The sequence below is a fragment of the Pleurodeles waltl genome, chromosome 1_2, assembly GCF_031143425.1.
Source record: "Pleurodeles waltl isolate 20211129_DDA chromosome 1_2, aPleWal1.hap1.20221129, whole genome shotgun sequence".
Classification (NCBI taxonomy): Eukaryota; Metazoa; Chordata; class Amphibia; order Caudata; family Salamandridae; genus Pleurodeles; species Pleurodeles waltl.
The window spans coordinates 657,961,809-657,976,274 of record NC_090437.1 but is presented as its reverse complement, the minus strand read 5'-3'; the positions used below and the strand labels follow the sequence as shown (position 1 = coordinate 657,976,274).

The 14,466-nt window shown below is 43.0% G+C and overlaps 1 protein-coding gene across 3 annotated transcripts in view; it reads left to right on the top strand.

Moving 5' to 3' along the window:
* The window catches only part of ELMOD2 (ELMO domain containing 2), a 97,431-nt gene that overhangs the window by 71,620 nt on the left and 11,345 nt on the right, over positions 1-14,466 (top strand). For all 3 annotated transcript variants that reach the window (XR_011205398.1, XM_069242591.1, XM_069242592.1), the window contains one exon: positions 9,236-9,369. Coding sequence is in view for 2 of the 3 variants with exons in the window: in XM_069242591.1 (XP_069098692.1) it covers positions 9,236-9,369 (134 nt within the window). In the remaining variant the exon portion in view is untranslated. The remainder of the gene's footprint in view (positions 1-9,235; positions 9,370-14,466) is intronic.

The following is a 14,466-nucleotide window of genomic DNA, read 5'->3' as shown; positions in this document are numbered from 1 at the left end:
TGGTCAACAACATATGCATATCCTTAGTAGGAGTTACCTTTAAATAATATGACAGCATTTTTTTTGATGATGCCCAGAAAAATACGTAAACTTTTCAGAATACGTTTTTGAACTCCCTTGCGGGGGAGTTGGGCAATGTTCCCATTGTGTATAATTAAATATCATTTTTGGACTGCTCGCTTTATGTATGAAGTGGTGCCCATAATAATTTTATCAAAACATGTCACCATAATTTTCTTTAAACTGGTACACATCTTTGTTTTCATAGACAGTATAATATTGCAATTCTGTCATCATAAAATCAACTGTTTTCACATCCCAATCATCAGATACAATGCCTGGTATAACTACATCGTTTATTGATAGTTTTAACACATACGGTACTTGCATAATTTCATTGGGACCATATATATCAAACATTACTTTGTCCCACACAATCCCATAAGGAATTGGCACTGCAGAAATGTTCACAAAAGATAAGTCTCTTCAAATCTTATGTGATGAAAAATGTGGTTTCAAAACCTCCTCCACCTGTTCAACCGCTGATCTCTCGGGAAGAAAATGACCATGTATTAACAAGAAAAAGGTAATGACAAAACCAATCCAAAGCAGAAAGGCTAGGACAGTCAAGGAAACCATATATAGTTCCATGGAAAAACAAAATATGTTTCTTTAAGCCAATGTATTAGCTTACATGCACCTGACAGGTTAGCTGTCGAAGAGGCAAACGAGTCCGATAGACCGCCATTGTAGTCGGCAAAATAACCAGAGGCTGTTCGTGCAAATGGCGTAGCCTTGGCCAACGGTGGAGTTGGTGTTTCCTGAGGTGGTACACTGTAGACAGCACCATCCGTCTGGCTTGTAGTTATAGTGACTTGATCAAATGTTTCCAAATTGCTTGTTGTTAGCGGAACTAATGCAAGATCATCATCCACCCTCCCCAACCTTGGAGAGGTATCAGTGTTGGTATAAACAACTTGAAGAGGAACTTCTTCTCCAGTAGTGAGAGGGACTCAGGAACTACTGGACGTTCCTCTTGGTCGGCTGTGTAGAATCGGCCACATGTTGTAGTTTGACATTGTCAATGGAAACAAAGCGATTTTCTTTGGCACCTGGCAACGGTGGTAGAATAACAGTTCTGGTACCGTGTATCCCCAACACAGGGACTGGTGCTCGATAAGAAGGGCCAAATTCTTTTTTTCAATGCGACCTTTTCACGCACAAGATCCCCAACCCTGGGAATCCAGCCGGTAGGTGTTACTGGCACATCCTTAATTCCTGTGGAGGCAGCACTTTTAGAAGAGTTATCTTCACGGAACTGCTGTAATTCCTGTAAAACAGTGACACGATCATTTATGTTAAAAGGTGTTTCCGCTGCCTCCACGCCAGGACCATCAATATCCGAAACAAACATTTGTGTTCCGAACAGGCACTCATATGAAGTACGACCCCCCATGGACCTTCTAGGCAGGTTATTTAGTGCTCTCTGAACTCCATACAAGTGGGTTAGCCAACTACGACCGTACCCAAGACTTGGCTGTTAAGGATTGCTTTAAATTGCGGTTTAATCACTCCACAACACTATTTCCCTCGGGATGAAATGGAGACGAGTACTGGAGTTGGACCCCCAAATAAGCCATGGTGTCCCTCAATGCCCTTGAGGCAAAAGCAGGGCGCTGGTCCGAATGGAATGCTGCAACTGCATATGTACCGACAAAGACTCGCAGAACAGTCCGAGCGTCAGCCGAGCGTCAGCCGAGCGTTGCGGCCACACCCACACAAATCTGGAGCAGGAATCAACAGCGACTAATATATATTTGTATGCACTATCAGGTGTTAATGGACCACAATGGTCCAAGTACACACATTGTAATGGTCTATTTGAAATTAAGAGGGGTATCTGCAGCGGGCTCTTGGCCGTGGAAAATTTAATTTGTTGACAGATGTCACAACAAAGGACATACTGCTTAGTCTCTTTATAGAGACCAGTCCACCAATAACGGGCCAGCAAGAGTGAAATTGTAGCCGCCACACCAGCATGTGCAGATGCCACCCCCTCATGTGCTGCTTTAATCAATTGAGGTCTTACATCTTTACTGGGGATGTCGCTTACGCCTACGCCTGGAATTTTAACCTCCACGTTCAGCATACTACCCATCAAGTATTGATATTTATTAGGAAATCCTTTAGGATCTTGCGTGCCATCAACCGTAGCTTTTATGGCAGCCATAATATCTGTGTCTGGTTTAGAACTCGAACAAGTCACTGCAGCTACAGTGGCGACTGCCACTGCTGACTTTGCAGCTTCATCAGCCAAAGTATTTCCAGCAACGTGTATTCCAACGCGCTGGTGTCCAAGTTGTATGCACAACATGGACTTTGGGTAGCGTCTCTTTTAGGTCTGCTACCTTCCCCCACACGAGTCTGTGTTTTATGGTGTTGCCTTTTGAATCTCTGAACCCATTCAAACGCCAGTAATGCAGGTATTCATTAAAAGACTGACGCAATAATATGAATCACAAACAATCAGTGTGAACTGTGTCGGATCCGTATGTTCTAGTGCCATCAGTAGAGCTTTTAGCTCAGCCAATTGTGCTGTACAATCCCCTAAGGTCTGTGTATAGGTATGTTGGGGACAGAATTTCTCCCCCTCCATATAGCCGCTCATGACCGCACATGCAGCAGAATATTGATGTTTAGTTTTAATCGCTGGTTGCGCAGAGCCATCGGTGAACATGACTACATGATATTGATCAATAGGCAAGGTGTCAGCGGGAACTGGGTATTCTACTTCATATTGTAGAAATTCTTGAGTTTGTAACTTTGGGTCGAAAATGTAGTCTACATCAGTGGCTGTTAAAGACGTAGCCCATTGTATCCATCGTGGATAAAGTGCTTTTGCGTTCGGGACGCTAGCTTTTGTAACAGCCTCTAGGGCTGGAATAGGAGAAACAACAATAATGCGTTTTCCTTGGGCAAGAGGTCTTACTTTAATAACAGCCATCTGCACAGCAGTGAGAATTTTCTCCGTGGGTGCAAAGAGTTGTTCAGCAGCTGAATACAAATGTGATTTGTATGCTATCGGGACTGTCTCACCTTCATTAAATGTGGCATAAGTAAAACCGATGGCCCCAGCTATTACCCTGATGACCAAATGTGTCTTATTGTCCTGTGTGTGTAAATGTTTTGCTGCTAGCATATCTGTCTGCAATTCTCGAAGAGTGCGTGTATGTTCAATTGTCCAGAATTTACCTGAAAAATCAGGACGTATCAATTCATATAAAGATTTTATGTGTGTTGCATAATCAGGAATGTATGTTCTGCCAAAATTTAGAAAGCCCAAATATGATTGAAGTTTTTTAATCATATTTGGTGGTTGCAATTGTGCACAATTTTCTAAAAATTGTGGCGTTAGGCTCTTCCCTTCACTCGACAGCTCATATCCCAGGAACAGGATGCTGAAGAAGGCAATTTTTGACTTTTTGAAGTTAAATTTGTAGCCGAGTTCGGCAAACCCTACAACAATGCGGAATACTCGTCTTAAATGATGTAGTAACTCATCATCCGTGAGATATACATCGTCCACATATGACAATGCTTCAGGGTCTATCTTGTGAAAAATAGCAGTCACACGAGCCGCAAACAGCCCTGGGCTGTTCTTATACCCCTGGGGCAAACTACAGAATTTTTTCTGGGAGCCTAATGCGCTAAAGCTCGTTAAATCCCTGCTTTTAGGTGCTATATTCTGGCAGAAGAACCCATTTGAGATATCTAATGTTGTTTTGTATTTTTTCCGCACTATATTGCCCATTAGTGCAGTGCTATGGGAGTTTTGTATAGCATATGTACGTGTATGTCCGTTTAAATGTCTGTAGTCTAAGACTTTTATGTATGAATGGTCCGGCTTAGCTACAGGGAATAAGGGGTTATTCATCGGTGAGACACAGGGTTCAATCACACCCTGGTATTCTAATTGCTTAAGTATCTCTCTCACCGGTGCCCTTGCTTCGTGTTTTATGGGATACTGCGGTTGTGGCTGAGGTTCACTTTTAATGGGAATGACATGGTATGGAGAGTCCCTATCCCACCCTACGTGATTTCTATATAACACAGGTGCCTGTGCTAAAGCCCATTCTATAGAATAGGACTCAACGAGTTCCTCTGGAACAAGGGGCAAGAAGGAAGGTTTAATAACCTCTTCTCCATATGGGCAGGTGCGGACAAAATCAGGCGGCCAATCTTGTTCGGACAACAAAATGTCATATATTTTGACTACACCGTCCCAAAAGATTGCGTGTATAGTGCGTTCAATGTCTCCTTCCAGTTGTATAGTTACTTTATATACCCTATCGGATTCGGAGACACGCATGTCCGCTGTTTCTACTTGTATAAAGTCATCAGTTGCTTTCACCTCCAGATGCTGTAGAAGATTCCGGCGGACTATTGTGACCTCTGCCGCGCTGTCTAGCAGTGCTAGAGCCCGGTTCTTGTTCTTCAAGAGAACCCTCTTCCTGAGTGGCATGTATGAGAAAGCTGCCACCTCTTTCTTTTTAAATTGTTGTTTTTGTTGTACGGGTTTTTCTTCCTTCTTAACAGAAACCTCCGAAGAGCGTTGTGATTCCTGTCTCGGTTTCACGTACTCTGTTCTCCGCTCTGATCGCCAACCTCTCTCATTTCTCTTTTCCGATGAGTCCTGAAAGGAACGAGATTGCTGTGTATCAGTATATTGATATCTATCAGGCGTTTTTATATTATCTCTATTCCTGAGATTATATCTATTCTATGGGGTCTCCACTCATGGAGATCCTCCCCTTTCTTTTTTAGGTGTTTGTTGTTTTTTCTCCCAGCGTTTCTTATTACCCTCAGGTTGTTGTTTAGTATTGTCTTTATTAATTTTACCCTGAAATTTAGATTTTGGTGGTCTAGCCCCAAGGCTATCTCGACCAATACTTGAATAAGTTTCAGCTATTATTTTAGGCAGCTCTCTCTCCTGATCCTGTTGCGAAACGTCACGGAGCCACATGCGCACTGCGAGTGCAACTGCTTCCCCTTTAAGGTTACTTAGGACGATTGAAGAAACTGTGGCAAAATTGCCCATCAGTTACATCCCTAAATCTAAGGCCGGAGCAGCCCCGTACTCATCTTGAATTTGTTTAAGCACTTCCGGTAGGTTGGCTAGTGTCGGTGTACCGTGTGCGTTGTATAGAGCGCGGCAAATACCGTGCCCCATGTGTTACAGTTTTCAACTATAGGGACCATCCCAAAGGGCAAGCACATAGTTAGTATTCTATGTTTATCCTGAGGTCCTGTATGGGGAAATACTGACTCCAGCGTAATAATTTTTTGTGCTAGCCAAAACGGAGTCTCCTCTCGTTTGGCCGGAACTTTACCCATAGTAGAATGTACAGTCACCGGATTTATACCTGGTGTTGCTGCATGTGGTTGTGCTGGAGCAGCACACGCTGGGTTTGTATTTAAAGACTGCATTACAAATTGTACTAATCGTCTGTATATCGCTGTTAACTCAATTTATAGGCGTCGAACCTCAGCTACTGGCATATTCGCAACTGCAGGATGTGGTGTATATGTGGCCAATAAAGGCCAGGTAGGACCATCATTACTGAGTGGACCTAACCTTACTGGTAATATTGTGTGGGGTAGGGCGCCATCAAGCCAATTATTATGTACTTGATAAGATAGAGGTATCTCTAAATATACGTATGCCCTGTATTGCCCAGCCGCGTTCGCAACTGTATATGTATGAAATGTATTTGTGTTCCCATCAGCTGCTGGAAATGTGACCCAAGAGTAAAAAAGTTCTGCTCTATAGGCTGCGTGGGCGTCCACCACAAACGTGACTGGACCACCCTGGACCGTAAGGCCATGTGCTAGCAAATGTGCTGTGAGAGGTTGTCTCATTTTAAGAGCTATTTGTACAACCTGGGGATTCGCCATCATAAAAGCACTAAGAGTTTAGAGAAGGCACACCAAGATGGGGTTTCTTCCTTTTAAGGTTCAAGCTTGAACAACCACCATCTGAAAATAGGATTACCTATACGGCAGTGGTGGAAATCCTCAGTACCCCCGACGTCTACGTATACAGAACTGAGGGGTCATTTTATAAAAATGAGACCGAGATATGCCGGTGGACCCGAAAATTAGAGCCTGACCAAACGTTGGCGGCACCATGTCGCGTAGGCTCTCATTATCCTAATGAGACTACTGGATTTTGAGCAGCAAGATCATTCACAGTGTGGGGGACTGAGTCTGACCCACGGTGGATGACACTTGTCACTCCAAATCCGTGTTTTGCTCTGGCTAACTAGCAGTGCCTCATCTCTCCCGACTGGTGGAGACAATAAGGCAGCCGAGCGCATGACATCTTAATACTTCTTAGGGATGTCGTGATCACTCAGGTCACAACCGGTTCTCACATACATAGTGCGGTCTCATATATAAATGACAATAGAAGCAGTATAAGTTTTAAAGATTGGTTTAATAAAACGACTGCATTTTAGATAGCAAAGCATGAGCTGCAATAACCAGAACTACACAACACAGTAATATTAAAATAGTAACAATGAGAGTGAAGCACAAGAATAAAGTTATCATAGTGCCGCTAGATTATTCTCTCTCTAAGTTATATTTTCGAGCACAGCATCTTAAGCACTAAGCCTTCCTTTCAGGTTCCCCCAGGAGGACATCGACCCTCATACCTGAGCAAAGGCCTGTAATCTGCATCAGCATCTGCAACGGGGGGTTCACAATACAGTTGTGGGTCCCTGGCTGGAATCTCCCTCTTGACATGTACTAGGACTAGAAAGTGTTTTTATAACTAGCACGCAGATGTTCTTAGAAAATGTTCCTACGTAAGGATGTGTATTTTCTACGAATGCTGGAGACTAAACTTCTACCACGTTTACCAGCAATGTACCAGACTACGGGGGTTATTCCAACTTTGGAGAAAGTGGTAATCCGTCCCAAAAGTGACGGTAAAGTGACGGATATACTACCAGCCGTATTACGAGTCCATTATATCCTATGGAACTCGTAATACGGCTGGTGGTAAATCCGTCACATTTGGGACGGATTACCACCTCCTCCAAAGTTGGAATAACCCCCTATAGCCTTGACTGAAGCTCAGGGCGACCAAGAATGCATTATTTGAGAACACAGTACTGAACTAAGCTAAACAGTGTGATTGAAGAAATTAAAACAAGACCGTAAAAACTGGATATTGTAAAATAACAGTGCGAAGCTGAATAAAATATATCTAGGGCAAAGTGCACAGCGGCCTAGAATGTTAAACTAACGTGCATAAAGCTATATTTAAAATGGCTACACTACAGCGTGAACTGCAGAGCTTTTCCAGGACATTCCAGGAATCATTTGTAGTGGATAAAGCTTGTGGGTGTGGTGAAGAGGAGGTAGAGCACCCCCTTGAAGCTACAGAGATTCCCCATGCCTTTTCATGGCTCATTGTTCTCTAGAGGGGGTGTCTCTTATCTGGAGACTCCCAGCCCGCCCCAACTTTCCTTTAGCACCTTATAACAAAGACCTTGGATGGACCAGTTTGAGTGAAATAGGCAAAAGGGCAGAACTGCACAGACCCAGTCGCAGAGCTGACTATTAAAATACAGCACTACTGTCGGCAACTTTATTATAAATATGGGACAGAAACTTTCAGCCAGTGTACCAAGATGTCTTCACTGGAATCTGTGTTCTCCACGAAGGAGTCAAGGTGGAACAAGGCAAAGGCATCCACTGCCATATGAGGGAAGAACTGGCACTAGTCTACAAGGGTGAGGTCCATGGATCTGAAAGTGACCTTGCAATATGAGTGAAATGTCCAGCTGAGTTCCATTGTTGAACTAAGTGCCAAGAAGCTGCATGGTTCTCATAAGACCAGCCTGTGATTCCCACAAATTAGAACCAGAGTACCGAAGGAGGGCCACATCGACCATGAGACTTACATCCAGAATGAAGTACTCACCAAGACCAAGAAAGGAGGTCACGTACCTTATTTTGGGTGGTGGGTTTTGTGTTTGGAATAAAAAAGAAGATTCCAAATCTCAGCATCCATTCACGTGTGAGCTCCATCGCAGCCTCCTCGACTGCTGGCACTGCTTCCATTCACCTCATGCTGCTACCAAAAACTCTGCTTACACACCAGTTGGGAAGGCGCGGACTGGATCTCCGTTATTCATGTTCCTTGCAGTGCACACCATGTCGAGCAGTAGGCCCCACCTGCAGGATTCAAGTAGAGGAAATCCATGAGGGCAGGATACAGGATCTCCATGGGAGTTGAGGATAAACATATTCTGAAGCACTGGCCTTCAACCTGGTGAGCACTCCCATGAAAACCTCCTGATAACAGGCCCCTCCAGGGGGCCTGATCTATCACACATAGAGTACTCAGGAAGGTGTAATCACAGTACGATAGGCTCTCTCCAATAGTTATTAGTTCCGCACTTGTATAATGTGTTGTTTCTGGAACATTAGGTACAGTATTACATTTTGTGTACAATACTTCTGTTTCAAAAGAAGATGTATTGACTGCATACTGAATTAGTAACTGGGATTTGTTGTTTATGGAGTTCCTAGTATTTAGCCCTACATCACCTACCTGAGTAAGCCTTATGTTGCTGAACTTCGCTACCCTAAGGGTCAAGTGCTAAAGGGATGTTCTTGGTGCTCTGTTTTGGGTTTTACAACAGGGTTAACCCCCAAGTTACCAGAGATAAAAAGCTGAGATTGACAGAAATCTTAGCCCAGTAACCCCCAACTGCCCGGGGACTCCTGAAAAAGTTTTCCTATAAGTTGAAATCATTTCTCCCAAATAATCATGCAGACCATGGTTCTGTCTAACTGGTAAGCAGCCCATACGTAACCTGCTAACTGGTGTTCTTCATGTTGTGGAATATTTTAGAGAAAGCCATCAAGGTTTGACAGGATATCGCCAGTGCTCTAGCGTCTCCTTCTCCCTGCCTCTTAAATTTCAGTGCATTGATTAGGATGCTTCAGATGCGTTTTTTAAAGCAAACTGCCTTAATGTGACATCTATACACAATAGCTGATGATACATGACTGTCAGTCTGCACTACTGCCTGTATTTTGATTATATTACTTCAGTTTAAATTGTGTCTATAAATGAACTATTTTTAAATATTTGAATGACACATTGAAACTCTGGATGTTAACTAAATGAATTAAGCCAGTAAATTTGTCATTGCAGATATTCCTACGCTATTGTTGGGATCAATCTGACAGAGATGGCTTATAGTCTTCTGCGAAGCGGCACTCTGAAGTCTCACTTCTATAACTTGGTGCCTGGATCACCACAGATGAAACATTTCCATCAGTTTTTCTGTGAGTTATTAAAATGTGCTACTGAAAGTTATTTTTAAAATTCTTGTTTGAATCAATATGCCTTACTGTGCTTTCCTACTGTTTAATGTGTTTAGAAAGTTAGAATTGTTTTTTTATTTATTTTAGATTTCAAAAACTGTTCAGGGCTGGCACTAGACATGGAGCTGCTCTTGAATTTGCAGCTTTATCCCAATTTTTATATAGTCCTAAAGTAGGCAAAACAAATGACTTGGACAATTGAGCTTTCAAAAATATTTGACAATTGTAATTACATTTTTTTACTATTTTCTTTTTTTGTGCACATGAGTGCAGTTTGCCTGCATTTATTTTAGTGCTGATTTAGCACACACCTCATGTGTGCTTACTTGCATTGACACCAAGTCCTCAGTAGTTTTTTTAAAGTTTTTTTCCCACATAAGATGTTGATGGCGTGGGGCAGAGTGCAGGGCCCTGCATCCTTCTGCCAATAAGTAGTTAGTATATAAGCAGGCAGTCCAGGAGTTGCTTCTACCACATATTTATTTATGTTAACACGCCAAGAGATGGGGTCCCCGGGGCATAAATAAATAGTCCGGGGAAGGGGGCACATGCCCCGATCTTATTTAATAAATGATGTGCCTATCTCTAATAATAATTATGAAAGTGGCCTGTTATATGGTATCCCCTTTAACATACGTGGCACCACCGCCCTCACAAGAGCCCTGGCCCACCTCTTGTGGGTTTATTTTTTTTAAACACTGGAGACCACACTTTATTTTTTTTTTAATGTTGCCGCAGATCCTCTGCAAATTTGCAGTAAAATGTAAAAACAAAATCGGTTTTGGCCCTGGAAGTCACTCTGAGCGTTGTGGGACCCCCCCCCCATGAGTCTCAGGGAGGTAGGACACCCTTACCCTGCCCCCTTATATATTTGTTGCACCTTTTTGTAGTATAAGGGACTGAGCCCTGAGTCTGAAAATGGCTGCCATCACATCATTGTTGATGTAGTGGCAGCCAATCAGATCTTCTCTCTAGATCTGTCAGCACCATGGATTCTCCGTGGCTTAAAATAGCTATATTTAGTAACATTAATGTCACAAAAACTACTGAACAGAATTACTCCAGATGACAGAAAGCACACTTTCTGAACCAAGATTTTGTTTTCTATCAAATTTGTGTAATTCCGTTCCGCCGTTTTGGCTGTTGCTGTGTCTAATTTTCGTATTGAACAAAATGAATGGTGAACACGTTTTCTCAGCCCCCGCTTGACGGATCACTTCAAAACTTTCCAGAAAGGAGCTGAGGTAGATGAACGTTTCTGTGGAAAGTTTCAAAGTTTTGTGAATATTCATCAAATGGTGCCAAAGTTATTAGCAAACCAAAAAATCCTTTTCCTTTGGAAACATTGTCCTTACTAAAACGGCTGTGAGTGTATATATCTATATGTATAAATATAGATATATATACACACACACATATATTTATTCATTTTCACACAAAAAAACAAAGGTTACAAGGACGTTATAGTTAGGTTCAGATTTTACAAAAACCATAGCAATTCAGCAGTTATAGTAATACTTATCGCAAAACACTATAACTTGTGCCCCTGCCATCTTCACCAATAATTTTATTGCAAATGTTGCAGTGATATTATCAATGATGTCATAGAAGATGCCATGATTGATTTAATATGTAGGGTAAATATTAGTGCATGGCAAGGGCGCATCTTGTAGGTACATTAGGGCACGAGTATCATTTCTTGAGATAAGTATAACTTCTGAATTGTGGGTTTGTGTAAAATCTTAACCTAACTATAACATCCCTGTAATCATTGTTTTTAGTGAATTTGTAAGTTTTTGTAACATTCTATTCCCTAACCACAACAGCCCTGTAACCTTTGTTTTCTCCAGTGAATTTCTACAGTTTTTTCAATGTGAAGTCATATTTAATTACCATACGTTAATCGAACTGCTGCTGTGCAAGGCCAAAGCAACCAGGCACTGCAGCCAACCCCGTATAAAACGAGCTCCACAATGAGGGTGTATGAGTGGCTGTATGGGTGTGTGAGTGATTTTTTGGATGTGGCGGAGTGGGTGTGTGAGTGGTTTGTGGGTGTGTGCATGGGTGTATGACTGGCTGTGTGGGTCTGTGTGTGTGAGGTGGGTATGTCAGTGGCTGTGTGGGTCTATGACTGGGTGTGGTAGTGGTTTTGTGGGTCTGTGAGTGGACGTATGAATGGCTGTGTGGGACTGTGAGTGGCTGTGTGAGTGGGTGTTTAGTGGTTGGGTGTTTGAGTGTGTGAGTGGTTGTGTGAGTGGCCTTGTGGGTCTGTGACTGGGTGTGGTAGTGGCTCTGTGGGCCCATGAGTGTGTGTGTAAATGGGTGTGTGAGTGGGTCTGTGAGTGGATGTATTTTTTTTTTTTTCAATTGGGGTCAGATCCGTGGATCCATCACGGTTTCACAAGAGCAGGGTGCACTGAGCACCGTGGAGGATCCGGAGATCCTCACACCTCCTACAAAACCATTTTTAGGCAATTTCCTGCCCATGAGGGGTCCAGCAGAGACCCCTCCACCAGTCCTGTGGTCAGGATACCTCTATCCTGAACCTTTATATCCTATTTAATCTTTATTTCCCCAACTTTTCTCTCAGGTTGCATCCAGCCAATCACAGCATTGTCTTGATGTGTGGATCTGCATCTCTACATACACATAAATCTTTTTTCTGTAATAACTCCAAAACTACTGAACAGATTTACAGCAAATTACAAAAAGAGATCTTTCTGGATCAAGATCTATCTTTCAAATTTTATGTAATTCCATTCCAAAGTTCGGGCTGAAGTCGTGTCTAAAATCCTTATGGGAAATTGCATGGGGAAAATCATTTTAGGAACCAACCTCCTGCCCTTTTTCTCAGCCCCCGCTTGATGAATCACCCACAAACGTTTCAGACAGCAGCTGAAGTGAGTGGCAAACCAGTTTGAAAAAGTTCATGAAGATTAATCAAACGGTGCCAAACTTATTTGCAAAACAAAAAACGCTTTTCCTATGGAAACTAGGTTCCAACTATAACTACCTACTGTTAACCTTCAGTATACATATAATAATATATACATAGAGAAAAAGGCATTCTGTGTGTGTGTGTGTGTGTGTGTGTGTGTATATATGTGTGTGTGTGTGTGTGTGTGTATATATATATATGTGTGTATATATATATATATATATATATATATATATATATATATATATATATATATATATATATATATATAGCTACATTGTCAAGCAGGCGCAATGAATCAAGAGCACATGGTGTTAGGCTATTATCTAATTCAGCACCTACCTGTCCTTTAATTCCTTTGCTTCACATGTCCCCTCAAGAAAGACATCTCGCAACCACAAAGGGTTTTCTTTAGTTAATTTATTATGCTATCCTATTGCATGGAGCATGCTATTCCATACTGTTATTACTGTGAGTGTAGCAAGTGAGAGGTAAGGTATGATCATCCCACCACATATTAGATGCAAAGGGTGCACGGTCTTTCAGTGCCCATTTTTTGGTTGCTAAGACTGAGTCAATGTTTATGTCATTAAGCTGATCGTTCACCGCAATCAGATGACCAGTAATATTGCTGCTGCTTCAATCCCCCTATCATAAAGCAATTTGAAACATTTTGCTACCATTTGTGGGCACCCCCATTTGTCACAATTCCAAGAACAGCTGACTGAGGACCATCTTGCTTTACTCCACCAGTAAATGCTGGCCTTCTTGGCCAAAGGGGCCATCCAGAGGGTGCATGTGCCAGAGGGAGGGCTTGGTTGCTATTCCCACTATCCTCTGGTACCAAAGAAGGACAGAGGTATCTGTCCCATACTAGACCTGCATCCTGTCAGTTCCTTCCTATGGAAAGAGAAGTTCAAAATGCTCACAACGGCTCAGGTCTTTGCTAGCCTCGAGACTGGTTAGTAGTGTTGGACTTCCAGGATGCCTATTTTCATATTCCCCATCATGCTTGCCCACAGGCATTATCGTAGGCTCACTGTGGGCCACAAGCATGTTCAATTCACTTGTGCTCTTTTGTTCTCATCATTGCGTATTCACCAAGGTGATGGCAGTCGTTGCAGTACACCTGCAGAGGTCAGGGGTTCCAGTCTTCCCGTACCTCAACAATTGTGGAAGGTGGGCTTACTTCATGCAGTTACATCTCACCTCCAGACTAAGGTAGACCTCCTACATTTGCTGGGGTTTTCCATTAATGTGCTGAAGCCACACTTGACTTCCTCTCATATGCTTCCTTTTTTCTGAGTCATTCTAGACACAGTGAATGTTTGGTCCTATTCTCTGCAGCAGCGAGCCCAGGTTATTCAGGCTATGATAACCATGTTTCAGCTTCTATCCTGCATTTCAGCAAGACTGACCCTGAGGCTGCTGGGCCTCATGGCCTCCTGCATTCTGCAGGTACAACCTGCCCACTGGCATATGTGAGCTCTATAGTGAGATCTGAAGTCCTAGTGGGCACATCATCGGGGAAGTCTCTCCGACTTGGTCCAGATGTCGGAGGGCACTGCAAAAGATCTTCAGTGGTGGCTACTGAACTGGAATTGGGCCAGCGACAGACCTCTCTACCTTCAGCTCCCAGATATCACATTAGTGACAGATGCATCTCTTCTGAGTTGGGGAGGCCATCTAGGGGAGGTGGAAATCAGAGAACACTCATCTCTGGCGGAGTCAAAGCTCCACATCAATTAACTGGAGCTGATTTGTCTGGGACTGAAAGCCTTCCTACTGTCCATCAAAGGGGGGCTGGTTCAGGTGTTAGCGGAAACACTACCACCACTGCAGCGAATAGGGCGGGTTGGGATTGTGTATTAATAGAGCTCTGCATCTCTAGACCTCCCTGGAGAGTTAAGACATTTTCCTGTTTTTCAGTACCTGGCTGGCTCTTTGAACGCCAGGGTAGGTGAACTCAGCCTGCGGTGCCCGGCGGGCTACGAATGGTACCTATATCCTGAGGTAGCACACATGTTTTTTCTAGAGTGAGGCGAGCCTTGACTCGATTTGTTCGCCACTGATGAGTATGCACAACTTCATCACTTCTTCGCATTGGCGTTTCCAGGGTG